This window comes from Balaenoptera acutorostrata, chromosome 5 (genome assembly GCF_949987535.1).
Source record: "Balaenoptera acutorostrata chromosome 5, mBalAcu1.1, whole genome shotgun sequence".
Taxonomy (NCBI): domain Eukaryota; kingdom Metazoa; phylum Chordata; class Mammalia; order Artiodactyla; family Balaenopteridae; genus Balaenoptera; species Balaenoptera acutorostrata.
The window spans coordinates 143,184,628-143,209,328 of record NC_080068.1 but is presented as its reverse complement, the minus strand read 5'-3'; the positions used below and the strand labels follow the sequence as shown (position 1 = coordinate 143,209,328).

Genomic DNA, 24,701 nt, shown 5'->3' with positions numbered 1-24,701 from the left:
CGTGGCCCTCGTGGGCCCAGCAGAGGTGAGGGTGAAAATGCCCAGGCGCTCCCAGGAGGCGGGCACTGCGGGCCGGCGGCGGCTGTGGCCGGCGCATCTCCTGTCCTGGCGGAGCGCTGCTTGCATGGGTGCGAGCGGGCAGCGCCGGGCTGAGAGCTGACAGGACGCCTGCAGCCGGCCTGCGGAGGGGGAGGTCTCCGGGAGCGTGGGCCCGTGCAGTCAGGGGGTCCAGCCTGCTGTGCGCCCAGCCTGCGGGGGGGCCGTCCGGCGTGTGGCTCAGGCGCACGGGTGCGGGCTGGCGGGAGTGGGCGCACCTCTGCCTGGCTGACGCGCAGTGGCAGGAGCCCCACCCGCGGCGGCCCGGGCCGGGGGCCCTCTGGGTGCAGGAAGGAGGCCCTCTGGGATGGAGCGTCAGCAGTGAGCGGACAGGATGGAGAGCCAGGAAGGGTGGGCGGGCACAGGACGTGCCGGAGGGGAGCTGGCCAGCCTGGCACGGGCTTAGGTGCAAGGGGAAGGGTGACCTCCGGGGCTTCGGGAGTCCTGTTTGGGGAAGCAGCTGCGAGCACTTACGTTACCCTTCATTCTGATCGGGGATGCTGTGGCCTGGGCTGGGCGACAGCCCCGCAGACGCGTGTGCTGTGCTCCAGGAGTCTTGGATCTGCAGCTCTGCACGGAAGCCTTTGCCGCGAGGGTCTCAGGTCCTTGACGCTTGAAGTGTTGGGGGCCGCGGGTGGAGTGGCAGGCGGGCTGGGCGGGAGGGGAGGGTGCCCCAAATTGAGAGGAGGGAGCAGGCGTGTGTGGGGCTGGAGACACCCAGGCAGGCGCAGATGGGAACAGGGACGCCGAGGAGCCCCCGGGGGAGCGTGGGAGCCGGAGCCGGGCTTCGACGTGCAGAGTTGGTGGGATGCTGGTGTCCGGCAGGGCCAAGGTGGACGTGGTGAGGCGCGGGGACCCTGGAGGCCATACGAAGCCATCTGTGGGGCGGAGTTGTGGATTGGGGCTTGCGTTTGGGGGCAGAGGTTGCCGTGTTGGCTGGGCAAGTAGTAGGTCCAGGTGGCGACAGGAACCCACTGATGAAGTGTCATGGTAAGTCCACCACAGAGGACAGTGGGGACACACCTTCCCTTACCCAAGTTACTTCTCAAAGCTGTGGCGGACCAGCCACATTGAACCTGGGGTCTGGCCCGCAAGCCAGCAGCCAGTGCTCTGACTCAGTCGGCAGAGCTTTCTTGGAGGGGCCTGGGCGCAGAGGTCTGTGTCGCGCTTCCTCAGCTCTGCCGTCGTAGCTTGAAAACGGCCACGGAGGACTTGGGAGTTCATGCCGGCAGCCGAGTTCAGAGAAAATTGTACTGTGGACACTGATGTCGAATTTCCTCTAATTATTATGTGCTATGAAATATTTTTCCTCTGATTTTTTTTTTTTTTTTTGGCCACGCCGTGTGGCTTGCGGGATCTTAGTTCCCTGACCAGGGATTGAACCCGCGCCCTCAGCAGTGAAAGCGCTGAGTCCTAACCACTGGACCATCAGGGGATTCCCCGATTTTTTTCAACATTTAAAAATGTAAACTCAACTCTTAGTTCATAGGCCGTGCGAAAACAGGAAGGTGGGTCAGGTCTGCTCTGTGGCTGTGGTTTATGGACCTCGCACCTTGCTATTGGTGGTCCTCAAAGTCGGGGCACATTAGAAACGCATGGGAAACCTTTAAAATAGCAGAACTGGGCCCGCTGGGTTGGAGCCGCCTTGGCAGGGACTGGAGCACCATAGTTTTACGCCCTTCCCCGCCCTCCCCCCGGATTATCACAGTGCACAGCCCGGACCCACTCCTCACAGCCCAGTGACGGGGCTCTTCTGGAGACCTTGTGAAGATGCGCGTCCCCGGGGTGGGGCCTGAGGATCTGCATTTCCCATGTGCTGATGGCAGGGCCAGGGAGCTCTGTGTCCCGGCTGTGAGGAGTGGCTGTCTCGGGGCGCAGCGGGGCGGGGCTCCTCGGCCACGTCTACGCCCTCCCGAGCGCAGACCCGAAAGGAGGAGGGTTGGTGCTACGGCCGGCGAGAAAGCCAGCCAAGGGCTCGCCCCCTGTACCCAGAGGTTGTGTTTCCTCCTGCTGGCTTCTCAAGGGTGCCTAGGAAATTGCAAGTTACCAACAGTTTAGTGATTTTGGAGAAGTGTACTTTTTCTCTTACCACTTATCGTTTCCTGCATTTACACAAATACAGTTGGAATCGTTTCTACCAGCGCTGTTTTCAATGAGTTACAACATCAGTTAAACACTATTTTTTCTTTGAAGCCTTTATGGGACGTAGTTCCATGACGTGGGAGTGAGAGCGCCACGTGCTGAGTCGCCAGGGGCCGCGTGCCGCGTTGTGTGAGTTCAGGCGTCCAGTCTTCCTATCGCACCTTTCCTGTGTCCGCAGGTTGTCGCTGAGCACCCGGACGCCTCCGCTGAGGAGATTGAAGAGCTGCTTCGATCCCAGTGGAATATGCTCAACGAGAAACAGAAAGCACGCTATCACACCAAGTTTGCCCTCGTGGCCCCGTCCCCGTACGAAGAAGACTCTGGTAACCGTAGCTCTGTGCTCGTGTCCTCTGCGTAGCCGTGGTGTGTGTCGTGTGGCAGCCTGTGCTCCGGCTCTGACCCGAGTGCAGCGGTCACAGTAAAGCAACCTCTGCTGCCTGGTCTCCTTGCTCGTTGTCGCCAGAGCTGTTCCGTGGGATCCTCTGTGGCCCTGCAGGCCCCTCGCTCTCCTGCCCCTGCAGCCAGTGGTGGGGGAGGTGCAGTGAGGGAGCAGAAGGGGAGGCACGGAGTCCAGGCGGCCTCCAGGGCCGGAGGCTCGCGTGACGGGCCGGGGTCAGACCTCAGGCCTTGGTCCTGCCGTGAGGCTGCCGTCCTGGCTGGGGCTGCGCCTGCACCTCATGGGGGGCTTCCCACCGAGGGCAGGGGCTCTGGCCCTGGGGCCGGCCATTCATGGCCTGTTGGCCTGAGAGCTCGCAGGGTGAGGAGGGTGACCATGGACTGATGTTGAATGTGGGTAGCCTCTGGTTCTTTTTAGGCCTTCAGGGCGATAAAACAAAAAGTGCCGCTTTGCCCTGGGCTGTGGTAAGAGAAGTGAGGCTTAATGCTGTGAGCTCTGGGGAAGACAGGTCACCACGGTTGGGTGTGTCCTCTGTGCCTGTGGGAAACTGACACCTGTAATGGGAAGATAAGTGTGATGTGTTTGGGTATCAGTTTGAAATACAAAAGAATTCCGCATCTCTCAAGGCTCGTCATTGAAGAGTTATGGAGAGGCCTCCAGACTCGCCTGACAGGGTGCTTCGTGGGCACGAGCTTCGTGGGCATGAGCTCGGTCAGCACCGAGGTGGCCTACATCCGTGTTGCCTTCCTGTTCTGTTCACACGTGTTCCCATCTTGATTTTAGGGCTTTCTAGAACTCCACAGCAACCATCTAATGATATCAATAGTGAATTTCATTCAAGTTGTTCAGGGTTTGTTGCGAATACTACAATTTAGAATAGGGAGGATGTTTAGGATTTGTGTATTTTCTTTAAAAGGCAAAAGTTTATCAGACTCTTCATCAGTACGCTAAATCTAGAAAAGTGTCCCTTTTCAGTGGCTGCTGATTTAAGAATAGTCAGGTTTTACTGAAGCCAGATTCAGCTTACCCTTGAAGAGTGAGTGTGACTTTGATTGTGTGTCCTGCTTTGTCACTGTCCCGAGTACTTGGCAGACGGGAGCATGGGTGGTCCCTGCCCCCAGTGTGTGTCAGGTGTGTGTTTGCTCTGCAGGCCTCGAGCCCTCCCTCTCAGGGACCCCAAGATGACGGGAAAGGCCATGGTGTCAGCTGTCCCATCCTTTCAGTGTTAGGAATTCAGACAGATGCCCATCTTGCTCATCTCTGTAACAAACGACCACTGCCTCCTCCTGGCACAGGGGAGGTCCTTACGTAGAGGGCGAAGGGCTGCACCCTCCCCTCCCCTGGGAGCTGTACCTAGTGCACACGTGCCGAGGAGGGGCTGGCAGGTCCGTGGACCCACAGCCGCCGCTCCACAGGCCTCTCCTGGTGTTCCCTTGAGGCCGGCCCAGAGCTTAGTGAAGGGCACTCTCAGGCCGGCTTATGCCAGTCTGGTACTGGCAGCTGGTGAGGCCAGCGCTCCGGTTCTGCTCTTCTCTTGCAATGTTGGGCCTGGACCTGAGGCAGAGCCCCAGGCCCGTGTCAGCCCAGGGCTGCTGCACGCAGGGACCTGAGCCTCCTGGCCGGTGTGCTCCGCCCCCCTCCGTAGGGTTTGAGGACAACACTGCCCTCCCAGGAGATGTTTGGTGAACAGTCCAGGAGCAAACCCTGAACCTCTGTAAAGCAGTCCTGCAAATGGAGACACTGGATTTGTATTAAATAAACCTTGGTGTGTTCAAATTAGTTCTCTCTCTAGAATCTGCATTCTTACTTTACGTCTTGTTTTTCTGTCAGTACTGTTCGGACACCTTAAGTCTCAGATTAGGTGGTCTCCCTGTGGACACCTAGCAGGTGGCACAGTTAGCAAACATGTAGAAGGCGCTTAGTTTGCAAATGCACGTGGATTGTTTCACTTAAGATGCTTCTTTAAGGAAACGTGTTAAAGGACTTTGTAAAAAGACTGGGTTATATTTAGATTTAATGCTATAGTACATTAAAATGTAACAGGTACCAATATAATAATCCCTAGATGAGATAAGGATTTTCTACTTGCCATTTGGAAAGTGCAGAGAGGTTTGACCTGTGGTACTTAGGCCCTGGAAATGAACAGGGTTTCAGGAGGCCCATCACTGCTGGATCTACACGCTGAAGGCGCTGGGCAGCTGCTCAGTGCTCTAGAGGACAGCTTGTGCAGGGTTTTTCATGTAAGTTTCCCCCATCCCCATTCCAAGGTAACTTAAATGGGAAAAAAAGAAACCACACGAAGAGGACACAGGACCCTATAGAAGATGCTGAAGTTGAGGACGCTCCCAGGAAGAGACTCAGGACCGACAGGCACAGTCTTCGGAAGGTAATTACGTCCTGGGTGGGCCTGGCTGCAGGAACCAGTTCCCCTGGGCCGCAGGCAGGATGCGGGGAGGCGTCCTCTGCAGGCGTCAGCTGGAGGCCGGGGCTGGCTTTCCCCTTGGAGCTTCTTCGAGAAGGCCGCTGAGGAGAGCGAGTTTTTATCTGCCAGGGAATTTAACACATCCCAACACTGAATAATTCTTGATGTTTAGATTCAACAAAATTGTATACTTAAAATGACTCTTGAATGTAGGGCATATTATTCAGTGTGTAAATAATGAGTTGACAGGAGAACATCAAAATCCACTATATGTTTTTCTTCATAAGAAGTTTAAAAATCCATTAAAGGCATTGAAATAGGTTTTATGAACTCATTCCATTTATTAGTAATTCATATTATTATTTACTTAATGTGAATACTAAGCAGGCTATGTAGGTCTGTTTGATACAACAACAAAGTATTGATGTAAAGGCCCAGCTTTTGTAAAGGCAACCACAGGACCTCACAGCTCTAGCCGGTGCCAGCCAGTGCCAAGGGGCAGAGCTTGCCTGGTACCTGGAGCAGCATGAAACTGACCAAGGGTCAGACACTCAGAGGACCTGTATTGTTGTGTCTGGCATGCGTGCTCGTGCGTGTAGAGAACGTGGGCTCTGCCAGTGCGCTCTGCGATTTAGATGCCCGGTTAACGTCTTCATGAACTGAGAGGTTAGACTTTGTACCTTACATTTGAGTTTATGTTTATTTAATAGTAGTTCTGGCAGAGTAGCTGTACTCTGATTTATGATTTTGATTATAACTTCAAACTCTTCCCTTTTTTTTTTTTTTTTTTTGGCTGCTTGTGGGATCCTAGTTTCCCCAACCAGGGATCGAACCCGGGCCCTTGGCAGTGAAAGTGTGGAGTCCTAACTACTCGACAGCCAGGGAGTTCCCCGAACTATCTTTTACTGATCTAAATTGAGAAGTTGTTGTTTTTATTGTTTTATTTCGAAGAATGGAAAATAAATCTCACATATTGCTCAAGCATAAATATGTGGCCATCACGTCATCTGTCTTATTTCTTTAAAGGTGTATTTGCAGTTCAGGAGAGCAGGCAGGCCCTGCCCCATTTTCCTGGACAGGAGAGCATTCTCCCGGGGCACCTGTCAGGTGTCCAGCAATGAGCTAGGTAACACTGACGTGTGCAGTTACCTGGGAACACATATTCAGTTTCTCCTCTGGCCACCTGCCGTTGAAGTGGTCCTTTACTGATAGTCATGCTGACACTGGTTGCTTTGAAATATTTGTATAAGGGATTTACCTAAAAAAAAAAAAAAGTGTGTGACCCTGGACATTTGAAATATCAAAATTCACATTAAGTAGCTAGACAGAAATTTTACTAACTAGTAGCTCAGGAAATAACAGATGATTTTTAAAGAGAGTAGTGTTAGGTTTGGTTTTTATAAACCTAAGTTTATAAGCCATATTGGGTATAATTCCTAATATGCTTTGAGCACTTGGATGGGCCAGGTAGCATTCCCAGTGCTGGGCACCTGTTACTTTGTCCCCGGTCCTGTGACCATCCCTGCTGGAGTCCAGGGCAAACTTGGCCTCCTGGGCGGCAGGGTGGCTGTGAGGCAGTGGTGCCCCAGTGCTGTCCAGACTACATTATTTGAATTCTGAGCGCTAGACCAATGTGGATGATATTTTTGTGTGTGTGCTATTTTTCTGTTGTGAAATGTGCTTTCGGGTGATCTTTGTTTGTGAGCTTTGTCTGGGGCTTATCTCAGGACTGGAAATGGTCCGCCTGGTGGGCTGGAGTGAGCCAGGCGCACCTTGCATGGACTGGGCTCTCCTAGGGTAGAAGTGGCGCTCCCTCCCGCTCACTGCGCGCTGAACCCAGAGGACGGTTGGTAGCTGACTGAGGAGTCTCATTTGAGGTTCTCAGAGCGACCGGTTAGGCCAGGTCTGGCCCGGCGCCTGCCCCTCCCTCCCCGCAGTCGTCAGGGTGGGGGGGGGTGGGGGGGGCAGGGGGGGTCGGCCCGGTTACGGAGAGGGCGTCAGTTGGGCGGCCACCGCCGCTGACCGTCTGCGCAGAGCACGCTTCCGCAGGAAGACGTTTCTGTCACACGGCTTTTCAGCAGCCTGTGTTCGTTCACATTGGAGACTTTTCCCCTTTCTTTCCTTTTTCGTTTTCTTTGTTCTCCCTTCCTTCTTTCCTCCCTCCGCCCCCCCCCCCTTTTTATAACAGAGAGAGACGTTCACGGACAAAACATCCCGCACAGCCTCTTGCAAGGCCATCGAGGCAGCCTCCGCGCTCAAGAGCCAGGCAGGTAATGTGGTCAGCGCTCCTTCCAGGTCCCCTGGGCCGGCGGTGGGCAGCCGGCCTGGTCCTGTCCTCGGGGAGCCCCCGCTGGGGGCGGGGGGGCGGAGCCAGGGGTGAGCGTGTGAGCAGGAAGCTGGAGCCTAGAGGGCGAGGTGGGGAGGAGGTTCCCGTGCAGTTAAGGGTGAGCCGCTTTATGTGCGGTTGGCGGCCAGCTGAGTGTCGCTGAAGTCACTCTTCTGCTGACTTGTACTTGGCTTTACTGTTTTCAGTTTAAATTAGGTTAGGGAAGTGATTCGAATCAGAAGTGTCCAGGTTTCTGACTTGATGGTACCAGTTGTTGCTGTAAATTCCACTATTTTTAGTACCCAGTTCTCCATGTATATTAGCTAAAAAGTAAAAGTAATGACTGGTTATTTCTGTTTTACATGTTGAAGAAACTAGCTTAAAATGTTTGTGAAAAATAACTGTCAAAACAATGAAGGGGGAATCAGGTCACTTTTTACCTTTTCATTAATTATCTTTTTGATGTATCTGTCTGGTAGTTCATTAAAGAAAGCTTACCATCTCCAAATTGTAATAAGAAAGGAAAATAAAATACAGAGTAAGTGAAGATTGGAAATGGCTCTGTTTCCCTTATTTTGCATAAAGAGCTGTACTGGTTTTTAAAAATTAATTGAACAGACTTTTAAAAAAACAGACGTTTGTGAACAGTTTGAACACTGAGTGGACATTTGATGATAGAAAGGGTTGTTTCTTTTAAGTGTGATAGTGCTGTTGTGGCCGCATTCAAACCTTACGTGCAGGGGTGCTCTGGCTTCCCATGGGTAACATGGCATGTCTGGGATTTGCTGCAGAAGAACCGGCGGGGGGACACGGCACCAGGCGTGGGTGGACTGGTGTGGCCCAGGTGGCGGGTTGGGGCCAGGCAGGGGGACCTGACATCAGGCTTGGGTGGGACTGGTGTGGCCCAGGCGGGGCTTTTGGGGCTGGGCAGGGGGACGTGGGACTTCACTGTCTAGCTCGTCAGCCCTGATTTTTCCAGAACAAAAAGTTAAGCCCAGAAAATCCATCTTTAGAAACTTCATTTATTAGCGAGGTACTTTTAAAGCAGGAAAGAGATTGAGGGTTTAAGGTTTCAAACTTTACTTTATAAACCAAAATTATCTTACAGCCACAAAACATCTGTCTGACGCCTGCAAGCCCCTGAAGAAGCGGCACCGGGCCCCCACAGCGGCGTCTGCGTCGCTCGCCTTTAGCAAAAGCTCTTCTCCTTCTGCATCCTTAACTGAGAATGAGGTAAAATCATAATAATAGTGATCATCACGCACTCACACAAAGGCCGTTTAGTTACCCACATTGAAGTGTGATAAAGGTCAGACTTAATCAGCGTGACACGGGTGTTCTCCACAGTCGCAGGGAGGTTAGGTGCTGTGAGCCGTGTCTATTTCAGAGAGAAATACACACGCACACGGTGTATGCGTAAATGTACGTGGCTGTACTTCAGTATTGATGCTTTTAATTGTGCTTGAAATCTGTCTTCAAGATGTTGGTCCTGTGATTTTTCACCCGGTCCTAACCTGACACAGCGTCAGCGGGGCTGCCTGCGGGGCTGGTGTGCTCACGCAGCGGGATGGCGGGGCCCACACGCTGTGCACATGCCTTGTGCATTCCGTGACTTTGGGTCCACAGCTTTGGTCCTTTAAATTCTGGCATGTTTTTAGGTCCCTGAGTGTCGAGGTGAGTCAGGACTGCCGTGGTAACGTGACTCCTCTTTTCTGGACTCGGAAAGTATCCGCTAGTGAAATTGTAGCTGTTTGAGGCTCTCACACATCACTGTATCATGACATCTAGAGCATCGTCAAATCTGAAGTCTTTGCCGTTAATAAAAACAAAATGAAAAACAGCCTCAGCATGTAGGTATGACCCTTTTTTGTCCAGAGGGAGTCTGGGATTCCCAGCTTTAGAGACTACCCAAGGAGCTTATTGTCGAGTCTTAATTTCTTGTTATTTTGTTCCCTGTGATTCTTTTTCTCATTGTAGACGTGAGTCCTGTTTTTAGACTATCTGTGAAGAGATGCTCACCTTGGGCTTTTTCGGAACAGGGTAGTGAGGCAGGGAGTGGGTCAGAAGGTGGCACTTCTGACGTGGTCTCCACTGTGGTCCGTGGTGGGGACGGGGCGTCCCCTGCTCTCTCAGCATCAGGTGCTTATGCCCATTAGAGGGGGCCGGGCCTTCGGGGGTGGGCATCTGCTCTCGCAGGCGTGCAGGGGCCTCGGGGCGGTGTGGGGTGGAGCCCTCGGCCAGTCTTAGTGGGTGTAGGTAACTGAACATTTCTTACATTTGGGCACGGTCAAGACAACGCAGGAAGAATTCTTCGCTGAGCTCCTGGGAGCTTACTGAAACATGAAAAGGCAAATTCTATACAAAGCATTTTTCCTATTTTTCTTGTCCAAGTTCAGATTAGTATCCTAAAAAGTTAAATAAAAGGTGGTCTGCAATTCTAAAGAAGAGGAATACTAAAAGTTTCAGTTCTATAGACCCTTTCACTTAAGGCAGTTTGTTTAAAACACTTTTTAATGAGATTTTCTGGCATCATATTTTGGCCCACTTATTTGGTGGAGTTTTTACTTCCACTGTTGTCAGATACCATCAAAAGAAAAACACTGAGGCCGCTGAGATCTTGTCTGTTGTTCCTGGTCACGAGTCGTGTGGGTTAGAGGCGTGGGTCTAGAGCAGCTCACCACGGGGCCAGGATGGCGGGTAGAGGGTAAAACGTGTTTGTCAGACACACCTGATGGTCTCACATTGGTTTTGACGAGGATGAGTTTCATCTTTCTGGCTTAGACATTTGTTCTGAACTTCGGAAGACTTAGATGAAGCATTTTACAATCATTAGGCTTAATTGATTTTTAATTCTTTAGAACTTCAGAAATAGATTATTAAATACATTTATATTATATATTAAATACATTAAAATCATACACCTTTTTGTATTTTGAAGGAGATACATAGATTCCATAGTGTGCATTCTGTTCCTTACATGAAAAACATCTAAATTACTAGGCTTTTTCTATCAGGCCACTTTTGTGCGACTTATATAAATCTCACATTAGAGTTCATTTTTATTAAAACCGCTTTAGGTGAACAAGAAGGCTTGTCTGTTTGTGTTAACACTACTGAACTACAGTGCACATTTACGACGTCTGCCAGGCTAAGTGCCTTTTAGCATGAGAGACAAAGTGCAGTGTTATAAAGAAACATTCTAGAAGCCGCTAGGTCCGGTTCTGGTGGGCACTGGGCGACCATGGGGCTGCTGTTTGCAGGGCTCAGACTGGCCCCTTAATTCGGGGTGAGTCACATGCCCTTTGCATGTTTATATTCTCTCCTTTCAATACCATTGATTAAAATAAGGAATTTTCATAGGGTTGGTGTTTCAGGACATTTTAGGTCATGTTGTGGTCTAAGTCCCTCTCAGACCAGGTGTATGTGACCAGTGAAACCTTACGTTAGAACAGTTATTCCATAGTAGCGCTGCATCCCCCGATGAGGAGGACGGATTGCCCTCACGCACTTGCATGACCGAGGCCTGGGAAGCCGTTACCGTGGTTTGAGTGTTGTGTAACCCATCTCTTATTCCCTTAGTAGAGCGAGCTCTTACTTTTCTCGCCGCCACTGGCACCGGCTTTTGTGGGAGCCACACCAGCCAAGGTGGACTTGAACCCAGCTGCTCTGCGCTGCACTTAAAATGCTGTAGTTTCCGAGATGTCTGCTGCAGGCGGCCTGTCATCGTGCACACTCAGTGGCATTCCTTTCACAATCAGTTATGGAAGATGTGTGATAATCTGTTTTTACTGGTATTAATAACACATACAATGAAGAGAACAGATAACAAATTTTGAGACCAAGGTAAGATACCTAATCAAGGCCATTTAACCAATCACATTCATCTCATAACAGAAACACATTCATATTCCAGTGGTCAATGTAGATTTCAAGTTGAAAGGATGCCCTCGATCAGGGGCTGTCCTGGGCGTGTGACAAGGACAGCACACTGTAGAGGTTCATCTTGTTAGAGGTCGTTTTTCTCCTCTAGTTCATAACTTACTGAATTTTTATTGAAAAAAATGTCAGCACCTGTACCTTCAAAAACAAAGAACAAACAGCACACATTAAAAAGAGTCCTCGTCGACTGTTCTCATTGCTAATGGAATGTATTCAATCCTGTAGATAGTAAACTAATTTCCAACATAAAAGGCAGGAAGACTTTTGATTCTGTCTTTTTTTACTAAACAGTTTTACTATGACACTAGCTATAGTAAATTTGTAGGAAAAAAAATGTTATTTACAGTATCATTGTGAACCATTTAACTCTTTTGATTCAATAACCCTTATCTAGGGGGGGTCCTATAATCAGGTTATTTACACCAACCTCTTCATTGGTTGCTTTTATAGAACATGAGCCATTATATTAAATGTCTCAATCTTGGGTGACCACCTGGTGTGCCCCAGGGTGTCCGCATGTTTGCATGGTGAGGAAAGGCCTCCGTGCCCTTCAGGTCATAGAGGCGGGAGGGCTCTTCACGTTACCAGGCCGGTAGCACTCGGTTCATTCCGAGCGGACTCTTCAGGTGTGTTTTTCCTTTAATGAGAGTTTCTCACTAAATACTTGTGTTCTAAACCATTAAGTAGTGTAACGCATGTAAAACACTTGGGGTGCCTGGCGCCTTGCAAGGACTTAGTGGTTCGCTATTGTGACAATAACGGTTATAACAATAAAAATAATAAAATCACCATCATTCCATTTTTATCCAAAAGTATAAATTTTGCTTTGGCATGAAAAGCAATCCTCTTGAGTGCACTGTGCGCGTGGGGGTAAAGTAACCCTAGAAGCAGCCCACGCTGGGCTTGACTGACGCTTCCAGGTACTGGACTGTGGCTGGGGGCGCGACTCTGCTCAAACTCAGTGGACACGGGGCCCCCAGGACAGCCTCAGTCACGCTGTCCCTAAGGGACGTGGAGGAGCTCAGGACTGATGTAGGATTCTCAAAACACCAGTCACTAAATTTTAAAATGTGAAAAAACAGTGGTGTAAAAATGACCCTGGTTCAAGAAGCCATTACCCAAAGTAAAGACTCGAGCCTGGAAGGCCTTTGACAAGGATTAAGAGGCTTGTTTGAAATTATGGCGTGATGGATTTTGAGTTGGTAGCCAGCCAGCGACCGACACGTGATGGGTGCGTTAGGAGCCAGCAGAGAAAGGGGCGCCTTCCTTTCTGATGGGGATGACTCGATGCTGTGTCCACAGGAGCAGCGTAGACTTAGCCTCAGCTGAGTAAATAGGGGTGCGTGCAGGAGAGGGGGAGGGGGCGACGCAGTGTTTCTCAGCGCGGGGTGGGGAGACCTCGTCCCATGGGAGGCGGGAAGGTGCCGGCAGGCAGAGGCAGACGTAGTCAGCATTGTGGCCTCGCTGAGGGACGCTGGTGGGGGGCAGAGTTCCCGAGAGGGCCTGCCCACAGCTTCCTGAAGGAGGGCAGTGGAAGGGGCTCCTGTTCTGAAAGAGCTGAGGGTCGGGCAGTAGTTTGTCTGCAGGAGCACAGATCCACTATGCTGCTATTTATAGCAGAATGGCTTCCTTTCCTAAGGTCAAAGTAATGCCGATTCACCCTGGTCTTTAGTCATTTGAGCTGACAGTTGTTGAGGTGACTTTGGCTATGCCATGCACAGAGTCACTGCCGTGACCGCTCCTTCCACGTGCCACACTTGGGCCTGGTGGGGAGGTGGCTGCGAGGAGGGCCTCTGGAACAAAACGGGAGGCCACAGGTGGACACTTGTCTGAGTGTACAGAAGCTGAGATGGTAGCTGTTCCAGAGATGAAGGTAGCCCGCGGTAACGGAGCAGCCCCCCTGGGCCCATGCCGTGTCGGGTGGAGCTGCTCCCACTGCCGCCCACAGACTCCTGTCTCCTTGTGCACCTTTCCCAGAGTCTTCAGCCGTGGGGGACTTAGGTGAGGTTGCCTCTCAGTCCTCTCTTTAGTATCTCGCACATTTATACCTCCCAACTGAAAGTAACCTCACTGTTTTAAAGAGGACATTCCTAAAAACCGACAAGAAACCTAAGTGAAGTTTCACAAGGAAGCAAAGTTTCAGAAACGTAAGGCAAAGGGTGGCTCTTTGCCGTGTGTGAGTGTGGGAGGGTTAGCCTGCTCCCAGGGTGGTCTCTGTGAGGCCCCCGTCCCAGCGTTAGCTGTGCCTGATGCCGTGGTTTTCGTGGGAAGTCCACGCAGAACCACAGGAATGTTTCAAGTGGAGCACTCAGGGCTGGGGCGTGGGAAGGCGGGGGCAGGGGGGGGGGTTGGCCATTTCAAGGGGTTGCCGTGGTAGGGGACGGGAGCAGCTGAACACACCGGAGGAGAGGACAGCGGAAAGGCGAGGTGTGCTGCCCCTCTCGGTCTCCTGGGCCCTGGTCTGCTCGCCCAGGGTTAGGTCCGGGGTGTGTGAGCGTGGCCAGACTGGGGGCGACTCTCATAGCTATCGAGTCTGTCTTAGTAATGTTCTAATGAAAAGTCAGACTGTAAATTAGCATCTACTTCCGAAAACATAAAAGGTGCCCACGTGTGGGCTTAAAATTAGGGTTCTCCACCAAAAGCCTGGACGTTGGGCCCGCTGTGGCAGATGAAGAGCTGAGGTTTTGTTCACCATTTCAGTAGCAGTGTAAGTGTTTTAAATAAAGGAGCGTCCTCCGTCCATTTGATGAGTCCAGTAGAAGGAGCGGTGCTTGCTTGGCGGGTGGCTCTTGGCTGGCTTGGGTGAGGCCTCGTGCGGGCCCAGGTGGGCGAGAAGGCACCCTCCCCCAGGCCCCCAGCAGGGACTCCTGTCTGAAAGGGGAGCTGGAGAGTACGGTCACCGTGACTTTGGCAAGTGTCCCTGATCCCTTTGCCGTTTGGTTGTTTCTAACTCAACTCGTTTCTGAAGCGCGTCTGGCTCCTTTCAGTTATTAATTCACGTTTCAGGTTGTTCTGGTCAGATAGTCGTTTGTATGTGGACCGAGTGAGAGCTGCCTTGACTTAGTGTGAAACTGGCATTTGTGCTTTTAAAATCAATAGCTTCATCACCTCAGCTTTTAGAAATCTATGAACAGAAGTAGTAATTGTTGAGGACTCAGTTTTATCTTTTAGATTATGAATCTAAATTATAGTCTTTTGCTGAAAGAACCGAAATATCGCTATCTTATTAGAAAAGGTTTCTCAGAATGCTCTCAAATCTATGATTGGCTTTCAAATTTTTTTTTTTTAAGAAAAATGCTGACTCCTGTATATTTTAGGATTTTTGGTCAGTGAAATTGATTTTCATCCTTTTAAAAAAGTACTGTTTTTGCTGTTTTACCTAGAATATTAGAAATTAGTACTGATTTACTTGCCAGTGATGGAAAGTTGGGTGTCCTTTGCAGGTAACAAACACATGCCTTGCGTCCCTCCATCTTGTTGCTTGTACTGCCGGGGTCAGGGGCCACTCGCTTTGGGCATTTCCACCAGCGAGGACACCCTGAGGGGACCCTCCCGCCTGCTCAGTGTCTGTTTAGGAACCAGACAGGCTTCATCTTGTGAGATGCCTTTGTAGCTACATGGTTACCTGGTAGATCCACATTTACAGTTTTTTCTGGCCTGAATGTAGGTGTTGGGTTTTTGCATATAATTCTTTGGCATGTGTTTTGAAGCATGTGCTAACCGTTCGGGGCATATTGCACCTTCCAGAAGCGGCTGAGGTGGGGGAGGGCAGCCCGGCCCATCAGTGGGGGTGGGGTGGGTCACTCAGCGCTGCGCCTGCAGCCGCTGGCCAGGCCCCTCCCCAGCTCCCCGCTCTAGCCCACTCTCTGTGGGACAGCCCCCGCTGGGGACACAGCTGGGACAACGTTGGGTTGATAGGATGTTTTAGAGACTCATTTTGTCTGTGATGAGGGCGGGCCTTGCGTCTGGAACAGCCCCCACGGCCCGCCTGGCCCCGCGTGGTTCTCCCTGGCGCCTTCTGGGGCTCTCGGTTCTCACAGGAGCTGCCTGGTTAGAAGGTGGGTGTGAGGATAGTGCCAGGGTGTGTTCCCACGACTCAGACCTGGACTTCAGGGGCAGCTAGGAAGGGTCGAGCTGTGTCATCTAGAGGGGTTGCTTTAATACAAATTCAATAACTTTTGTTTGAATTGTAGTATTTCAGGTGATGAATGACTAATTTACAAATTACTTTAATTCCACCCTAATATTTCACTGTGATATTACCTTGGAAGACCTGTTTGAGATTAGTCTTTTGACTTTAAACTCATTAAATCTCCTGGGCACAGGATTCGTATCATTTGTCAATCCAAAATCCTATGTGAACACACTTCTAGTTATCTATTTCTTCCTTTACAAAAGCGTAACTTAAACATACAAGTAATGTTGGTTTATAGAAATATCTGTTGTTCAAGGTCTGTAATTGTATTTTAAAAATGATGTAGTGTTCAACTTGTGAAGGGATGTGTTTTGTTAAAAGATTTGAACCTCACTGTAACTCTGTCCGAGGCGTAGGGGACTGCTCTCCAGCCCCGGCAGGGAGGGACCTGCCTGGGATTCACATAAGTCGCTTCTCGAAGTTGGTTTAAATGTGTTCACTAGGTCACATTATGTTCGTTAATATCATCCGGAAAAATCCCTGTAATGATCACGGAGACCACATTCTCTGCCCATAGAGGAGTGTATTTCTGAGGCCAACGGGCAGTTCCGTGCTGTCGCATACTGAGTAGAGTAGAGTGTTTTCAGACTGGAGGAAACTGGAAAGTCAGGAGCGAAGCTGCTGGCCGAGCAGCCGCAGGCGTGGCTCTGGTGGACTCGGGCGCGGCGGGGAGTGCCCGGCAGTCCGCGCCCGTCCACTCGGTCACTGCGGTTCTCTCTTTCCGAATGCACCCTACCTATTGGATATGGAATAGACCGTAGAGGTCGTAGCCTGAGATTTGGGACTGTGTTGGGACCGTGCAGGTGAATGTGTCGCTTTCACAAACGCATCTCCAAGTAAGTGCCGGCCCCTGGCGCCCGTGGAGGTGGAGCCTGCAGCCGGAGCCAGGTGCCCGCCCGCTCTGCCCTCAGACCCCCGGCCGGCCGTGTGCTAGGGGTCCGCTGAGTCGCGGGGAAGGGGTGCAGTGGGATGGAAGCTGGACCCTCCCGCCCCCGTCACGGACTGTGCTGTTGTAAGGTCTGATGCTGTGTGTGTATCTTAGACCCATCAGGACATGCGCCTCGTGTGTGTCGTGAACATTTATACTTCCATTCAAAATGTGTATTCAGTGTTTATTTCCTCAAACCAGACTTTGTTAATTTAGGAAATATCTCCAAGTGGAAACGTGCTCACTTTTTCTGTAAATCTTAAATAAAAGGTGCTGTTCCTTCCTTTGACCCAGGACTGGTCTGTGTTTTCTGTCTTTCTCTCCGTGCATTTTTTCTTTTTCTTTTTTCTTTTTCTTTTTTTTTTTTCTTTTTCTTTAGCTTTTAAATTTGTTGCAGCCATGTTGAGGGAAGAACCTGGGTTGGTGGGTCGGGCACCGGGCCCTTCCCTGGAGCCCACGTGAAGGCCCTTTCTTTGGGCCTCGGTTCTCAGGCGCCTAGTGGGACCGGGGCCAGCGGGACTGCTTCCCTTCCTGGTGCCCCGGCTGCCCCAGCACCTGCTGCAGACTCGCCTCAGGTGCTCGCCCCCGTCTGTGACCCTGCATCTGACGGACACGTTGAACTGGGGTTTGAACTCGGAGCGTTCTTCCAATTGACTGCCTTCTTTCGGGTGTCAGTGTGGAAGGTTAGGAGGTGAGCCGTAGGGGAGGGCTTCACTGGGCAGCCTCGCGGCAGCGGGCTGACACCTGTGCTTTAGTGCTGTTCACGCTGTCAAGCCTAGGCGGGCGTCCAGGCTGGCACGGTGGCCCACACACCCATCACCCTGCCACCGGTGCCAGTCAGCCAACACATCCCTCAAAAAAGTCAGCCCACTTCAACACCAGGTTTTAAGTCAGCAAAACCCCTCTGTTTACCAGGGGCTCTTCCTTCTGCCCCCTGTAATTTCAGGGAGGTGAATCTGGGAGAATTTCACTGGTGAGGCTGCAGAATCGGGTGAATGGCCTGCTGGGGTTTCTTTTGTTTTTTGGTGGTTTTTTTTAAAAAACAGTGTGGCCCGATTCAATTTCTAGCTTTGTGTTCACTGGCAAGCAGCAAGCCTAGATCATAATTACTGGTTGCTGTGATTATTGAGGTGTACAGGAAATGTAGCTTACACGTTTGCTCTGTTGAAAAATTCAGTTTTCAACATTTATTTGGTAAACATCAGATAAATACCAAATGTGTTTTTAGGCTTTAAAACAAACCTGAATTTGATATATGAGAAAGTTTTCTGACTAAAGATTTATTGATTTCTATTTAAAGATTTGCTATTGCTGGTCAAGTGAGGGAAAAAGCTGTGTACAGTGATGAGGGGAGGCTGTAGCCCGGCCTCACTCATCGCTGGTAAATGAAGGCGAGACGGACGGAACACGGCCCGTGAGTCACTGCATTTGCTCCGAGTCCCCGTCTCTCCGCCTGTCGCGCGGACTGCCGTGGGCACAGGCAGCAGCTTGTGCCCCCTCCCCACCTGGCCCCGTGGGGGGAGGCGAACGGGCGGGCGGTCAGTTACGGGTGCGATGAGTCTGGAAGACCGGCTCCTGACCTCGGTGAGCACGCGCTTCCCGACCGTCTGACCACGGCCGGAGTGACACGATCGCGCCACCAAGGCCTGCACTTGACACAAAAGCGTGTCGGGGGTTAACTTGTTTCCCTTCCCTTAAGGTAGTTGAACCTTTAGCAGATCGGGTAAGAAAAGCCAAGATTCTGGGTCCCCAAGCCCATCTTAGGTCACCTACTAGACCAAATTGGGTTTTCATAAAAGTTACTTCACTTTTAAGGAATGGGGAGAGGCTGTTAAGCCTTGTGCCCCTTGCGCACATTGTGTACCAAAAATCAAGCGGGTTGGAGCCCGTTACCGAATTTGTACACAGCTTATCGGCAAGTGTGTCGTCACGGACACCGGTGGTGCCGCGTGTGAGGGGAGCTGGCGGGGCTGCTGGCGGCCACTATGAACTGTCGTCCGCCTCCTTCCTCCCAGGTCTCGGATGGCCCCGGAGACGAGCCCCCGGAGTCCCCAGACGAGAGTGCGGACGAAACCCAGACCGAAGTGTCCGTCTCGTCTAAAAGGTCTGAGCGAGGAGCGACCGCCAAGAAGGAGCACGTGTGTCAGGTGAGGGGCGGGCGGCCTCCGACGCAGCCGTTCGGGAGCCCGGCCTCGTCGGCCCTCCTCCCTCCCCTCGGCCGGGGCCCCAGAGCCCCGGGGGTCAGGGGATCGTGTGGAGTTTGGTTTCTCACACCTGGTCTCACACCCCTGTCGCCCGCAGCTGTGCGAGAAGCCGGGCAGCCTGGTGCTGTGCGAGGGCCCCTGCTGCGGCGCCTTCCACCTGGCCTGCCTGGGCCTCTCCCGGAGGCCGGAGGGGAGGTTCACGTGCAGCGAGTGCACCTCAGGTACGCCCCGCCCTGCCCCGCCCCGCCCCACCGTGCGCTCCGGTCTCGGCCGAGGCCGCCGCCCACCTCCCGTCCCCTGGCCGGACTCTTCAGAACTGGTGCCGTGTCGGGAGGACACCGGGAGCCCCCAGGGCCGGCCATGGGGCACCTCCGCAGTTGGTTTGCCCGGCGGGGTTGGAGGAGGAGCCGGTGCTCCAGCCATGAGGAGCTGCAGCTCAAGTCCTGTTCTGTGCCCCTCTCTCCGCCCCTCCGACCCCGTCAGGGATTCACTCGTGTTTCGTGTGTAAGGAGAGCAAGACCGACGTCAAGCGCTGCGTCGTGTCGCAGTGCGGGAAGTTCTACCATGAGGCCTGCGTGCGCAAGTTCCCGCTGACGGTGTTCGAGAGCCGGGGCTTCCGCTGCCCTCTGCACAGCTGCTTGAGCTGCCATGCTTCCAACCCCTCGAACCCAAGGCCATCGAAAGGTACAGACGTGAGCGAGAGCCTCCGTGCCGGTTTGACACGGTCCCGGGCGCGTAGAGGGCAGGCAGGGGCTGTCAGGCTTGTCACCACAGAGCTTCACCCCTGATGTGGATTTGGAGGAACAGTTGGTGGTTCTTCTGTCACTGACTCCACACGTGTGGGGATGGGGGGGTTAGGGTCTTTCTTGATGTTCTCCTTCCTTCCTGCCCTAAATGTCGTCTTAAAGATCCCTGACTTTAGGAGTGGGAGGCCTTTGAGCCATTTTGATAGATTCTATTTGTTCTGGCTTTAATGGTCCTTCACGTGCGAGAAAAATATTTTAAAATCCCGTCACGTCTACGTTATGTCACGTTAGGTCTGTGGGATTGAGGGTGGCAGGTTACCTCTGCTTCCTGACACCAGCGGTTCTCAGCCAGCCCTCCAGGGGACACACGGCCGTGTCTGGAGATGCTGCGGGGGGATGTGCTGGCGCCCAGCGGGTAGAGGCCGGGGTGCTGCTAAACACTGTCCCGTGCACAGGACACCCCGCGGGTCCCCGCTGGGCCAGCAGTGCCCAGGCCGAGAAACCCTGGTTGACCTCATTTTAGAAAACAGCGTTTTAAATGCCTGACGGTTTTCTGACATCGTTTTGAAGCACCGTCGCCTTAAGGAAATGTGTTTTCATGACGTCTAGTAAATATCCTTACCCTCCCACTCTAGTTATTTTTGTCATCAACTGCTTCAGGTGTATTTCCACAGCAGCCCTGCAAACCTGTGGAGGCTTGGTTCCTTGGAGTGCCCTGCTCAGTGCCTTGGGCTCTGGGGTGTCTCTCCTTCTCCAGGTAAAATGATGCGGTGTGTCCGATGCCCGGTCGCCTACCATGGCGGGGACGCGTGTCTGGCGGCGGGCTGCTCAGTGATCGCGTCCAACAGCGTCATCTGCACGAATCACTTCACCGCCCGGAAGGGCAAGAGGCATCACGCCCATGTCAACGTGAGCTGGTGCTTCGTGTGCTCCAAAGGTGAGGAGCCCCCCCGCGTCCAGCCCTGCGATTCCATCGGGGCCGTCTGGACGGTCAGAGTGCTGCTCCTCCGGGCGCTCCCAGGGCCGAGGGTGGGGGGCCGGCTGCAGCGCCTTTCAGGCTCTGGCTCTCCACCCTCCTGCCGCCCCCCGACCCCCGTGCTTGCACGTGTAGTCGCATACGTGGTATCTCTGAGTTAACCGTGACCGTTTCACAGGCTTATGGGACACCGTTAGTGGTGAAAACAAAACGTGCTTTGTGTTTACATGCAGGTGACTCTTTTTTTAAGCTACTGTCTGAGAGGGTCAGAGGGTAAGAGCTGTAGACTGGGAAGGCCGTCGGGCTGAGCCGGGCGGGTGGGGCTGAACGGCGCCCTCTGTGCAGGGGGGAGCCTGCTGTGCTGCGAGTCCTGCCCGGCGGCCTTCCACCCCGACTGCCTGAGCATCGAGATGCCCGACGGCAGCTGGTTCTGCAACGACTGCAGGGCCGGGAAGAAGCTGCACTTCCAGGACGTCATCTGGGTGAAGCTGGGGAACTACAGGTGTGGGAGGAGGCGCCTGCCCCTCTTTCCTTGTTCAAATGTCTTCTTTTACTTTACAGAACTTAACGCATTGAAATTACTGTCACTCTCTCTGAAGAGTCTGTGAATCCTGTTTTTAATATTTATAATAGATGGTGGCCGGCAGAAGTTTGCCATCCCAAAAATGTTCCCCCAAATATTCAGAAAATGAAGCACGAGATTGGAGAATTCCCTGTGTTTTTCTTTGGGTCTAAAGATTATTACTGGACGCATCAGGCGCGAGTGTTCCCGTACATGGAGGGGGACCGGGGCAGCCGCTACCAGGGGGTCAGAGGGATCGGAAGAGTCTTCAAAAACGGTACGGAGGTTGGTTCCCAGGTGGTCGGAAACAGCGTGCTCGGGTGCCTTTGCTCGTCCTGATTTCTGCTTCCAAATGTTTGACCTCTGTAGAAAATGCTGGACTCGGCATTCTAGCTGTACCTTACATTTGAAAAAAGTAGGTCTGTAGACTGGTTTGTTGAAGCAGAGGGTAAGAGGTAATGTTTAATGACTTTTCTAACATTGGTCTGTGGTGACTTTCACTAACACGCATTAAAACTACTTTTAAGAAATTATCTGCCTACTAATTTCCAGGAATTCCTTACCGCTTGCCTTTACGTGAGATGGCGGCGTGCAGGAAACTGGCCTGCGGTCCGGGCCTTGCGCACTGGCTTGCAGGCTCCCTTTGCCCATGAGCAGACACTCAGGTGCCCCGAGGGGCAGGTGTGGGCAGGTCGACAGGACGCCCTGCCCCCGACGCCACAGCCTGGGTGGGGACAGAGAAGACGGCGCGCAGGTCTCGTTCAGGCGACCAGAGGGAACGGGACGGGCAGCAAGTGAGGACGGCGGGGAAGTGGGGCTTGTGCCCTCGCCCCCTCCGGGGAGGTGGCTGCAGGCCTTCTGCTCGCCTGGGGCCTCCGCACAGCTGACCCATCAGCTTTCTCAAGGATTGTTACAAAAGAGAGGTGGCCGGACGCGGACGCGTGGGGGCTTAGGGTCGGCTGGCAGGTGCGGAGGCGGGATGCGCTGCGCTCCCTCGCCGAGAGGCCGCACCGAGCTGCCCCCGGGTTCTCTAGCCAGCGGGCGTCCCCGAGCACCTGTCTTAAGGAAACCGCAGACAACACTTAGCAGTGAGATGGAAGTTTAGACTAAACTGTTAAAATACAGAGCGTAAAGGGTGGACGTGTTTATTTGCTAAAATCTTTCACTCACACTTTGTTGACTTTTTAGCACTGCAAGAAGCCGAAGCTCGTTTCCGTGAAATCAAACTTCAAAGGGAAGCCCGAGAAACGCAGGAGAGCGCGCGCAGGCCCCCGCCCTACAAGCACATCAAGGTGACCATCCTGGCGGGGCTGGGGCAGGGGGTGGGGGTGAGTCGCTCTCAGGCCCGCGGACTCTTCCTCCCCAGGCTGGGCTCGGCGGCCAGGAGGCTGGCCACAAGCGAGGGTCTGTGCCCGGGGCAGCTGCACGAGGTGTCCTAGGTGGGGAGAAGATGCCGTCGCCACCCGGCATGTCCTTTGCCACGCGGGGGGACGGAGTGTGGGCAGGGGTTTCTGCCCAGGGGGTCTCTGCTTTGCCTTGGGGTGAGGCTCAGCCTGCTGGTCCGCGGGGGTGAGAACTACGGTCCTGGCCAGGCTGCCTGGAGTGGGAGGGGCGGAGGGACAGGCCGACCCCCCGGACCACGCATGCCGTCACCGAGTGCCGCGGACGGGCTCTGATGAGAGGTGGCCCCCCCAGGCCAGTGCGCGGCCGGAGCCCCTGACAGAGTGCTCTTCCGCCTCGGGGGGTGTGGGGAGCACAGGAGGGCGGGCAGGGGCCGTATTCCCCAGTGCGTGGGCCTGGAGCCCCGCAGGAAGCGCCAGCACCTGGCGCCCCGCAGCCGACTGCGCTCGGCAAGCCGGTGCACCCGCACCCTGTCGCCCAGGGCCCCGCGGCCTCTCGACGCGTGCTCGCCACCTTCGGGCAGCTCAAGGGCTCAGTCTTTGCTCCTAAAATCTGGACTGCAGTCAATGTCTGTGTGAAGGAAGCATTCCCTGTACTAACGTGTGTTTAGTCTTTTCTTTGGGATGAGTTCCCAGCAGTGCAATTACTGGGTCAGAGAGTATGAAACTGGGATTCCTGAGGCCTATTCCAGATTTTCCCCCAACGCACTGGCATCACTGCAGTTTCTCCCTCAGCAGGGGAAGAGGGCGTCTCTCACCACGGTTTCCCTAGAGCTACTCATTTCTGCTTTAGTGTCTTTTCAATTCTCTGCTGCTTTATCCTTTGCTCTGGTTTCTTAACAAGGAGCTGTGAGTTGACGAGGGCGGGGCCGCTGTGTGCCCGCCTCCTTGGGCGCCTTTGTGTGCTGGGTGAGGGGGTCTGCGAGGGGATCAGGTCTCGTGGCGTTGGCTGGGGGCCCCGTGTCACTGAGCGGCCCCACGCGGTTCTCTCTCCTGTGACCAGGGCCTGGCTCTTGGATGAACGAAGAACACAGCGCTAAGATGAGCCAGCGCGGGGGGTTGGGGGGACTGCCCTGCAGCCCACCTTGCGAAGCTCCCAGGGCAGGGCTGGGCCCGCCTCCGCCTGCCTCCCCGCCGTGTCCCCACTTGGCCTGAGTCTGAAAGGCCACCAGGAGGCTTGGGTGGGTGGGGCAGGCACGGCAGCTGGGACTCTGGAAGCTCTCGTGGGTGAGTAGGCTGAGGTGGCCGGCTCTCGCCTGCAGGTGAACAAGCCTTATGGGAAAGTGCAGATCCACACGGCGGACATCTCCGAGATCCCCAAGTGCAACTGCAAGCCCACCGACGAGAACCCCTGTGGCTCCGACTCGGAGTGTCTGAACCGCATGCTGATGTTTGAGTGCCACCCGCAGGTGTGCCCCGCGGGCGAGTTCTGCCAGAACCAGTGCTTCACCAAACGCCAGTACCCCGAGACCAAGATCATCAAGACAGACGGCAAAGGCTGGGGCCTGGTGGCCAAGAGGGACATCAGGAAGGTGTGTGTGTGTGTGTGTGTGTGTGTGTGTCCCCAGGGCTCGCTCGCCACTTCCTCGGACTTGGCTTTGCTCGTGGTGCTTTTGCACTCAGGTGAGAACAGTATTTCAAAAATGGTTTTTGAGTTGTTACAATTGAAGATTGTAAAACATTACATGAAAGATATCTATCAGAGTAAAACCCTTAAATTCCTTGAAACGTGCCTTCAGTCAGAATTCTGACGGCTGCTGTTGGGAGAAAGGTTTGCTTAGCAGGGCAGCCGGGAGGGTCGCCAAGCAGAGCGTCGTGGACGCAGCTCCCGTGGGGCCGTCCTGGGACGGTGCGGGACCAGGTTGTTGGGAGGTGACAGGGACCACGCACAGCCTGTCTCCGCTTGCAGGCCGAATGGCGGAACTGCGTGCTTGCTGCAGCGAGCGCGGGCAGCCTCAGACCCAGGGCTGTTCTCGGCTGATCCCCAGCAGCGTCGAGAAGGCTGCTTTGAAAGAGCAAAACCCCAGCAGCCCTGTGCCTGCACCTGCCTTGCCTGCTGGTTCATCCGGGCTCTTGCAGGAGAGCTTGTGGGAGTGTTTCTACCCCTGCTCTGTCTCTGCTGGGGAGGTCGAGCGGTGAGGGTGGGTTCTGTGGGAGCTGGGGGCTGACGGTTACAGCGCCCCCGAGACACAGGAGTGCTGGGAAGCAAGGGTTAGTGCCGCTGCTTCCAGAAGAAGGCTCAGGTACAGGCTTCACTGACAGCCTTCACGAAACATGCAATCGCCCGACTTGGCCGTAATGTCCAGGGACTTGGCGAGCCCCTGCCCGACGCCTGCTCCTGGCGTGGGCTCTGGGCCCCGGTGCTGAG

The 24,701-nt window shown here is 53.5% G+C and overlaps 1 protein-coding gene across 11 annotated transcripts in view; it reads left to right on the top strand.

The window, feature by feature from the left end:
* NSD2 (nuclear receptor binding SET domain protein 2) overlaps window positions 1-24,701 on the top strand; it is a 94,790-nt gene that overhangs the window by 56,643 nt on the left and 13,446 nt on the right. For 7 of the 11 annotated variants that reach the window (XM_057546537.1, XM_057546535.1, XM_057546532.1 and 4 more), the window contains exons 6-17: window positions 2,417-2,561; window positions 4,903-5,021; window positions 7,246-7,327; window positions 8,492-8,616; window positions 18,461-18,592; window positions 18,747-18,870; window positions 19,133-19,333; window positions 20,153-20,332; window positions 20,717-20,873; window positions 21,005-21,210; window positions 22,122-22,225; window positions 23,596-23,865. In XM_057546537.1, the coding sequence (XP_057402520.1) occupies window positions 2,417-2,561; window positions 4,903-5,021; window positions 7,246-7,327; window positions 8,492-8,616; window positions 18,461-18,592; window positions 18,747-18,870; window positions 19,133-19,333; window positions 20,153-20,332; window positions 20,717-20,873; window positions 21,005-21,210; window positions 22,122-22,225; window positions 23,596-23,865 (1,845 nt within the window). Of the gene's footprint in view, window positions 1-2,416; window positions 2,562-4,902; window positions 5,022-7,245; window positions 7,328-8,491; window positions 8,617-9,041; window positions 10,920-10,962; window positions 16,735-18,460; window positions 18,593-18,746; window positions 18,871-19,132; window positions 19,334-20,152; window positions 20,333-20,716; window positions 20,874-21,004; window positions 21,211-22,121; window positions 22,226-23,595; window positions 23,866-24,701 lie in introns of those variants that run through there. The other 4 variants (XR_009008335.1, XM_057546540.1, XM_057546542.1 and 1 more) reach the window with 4 other exon arrangements.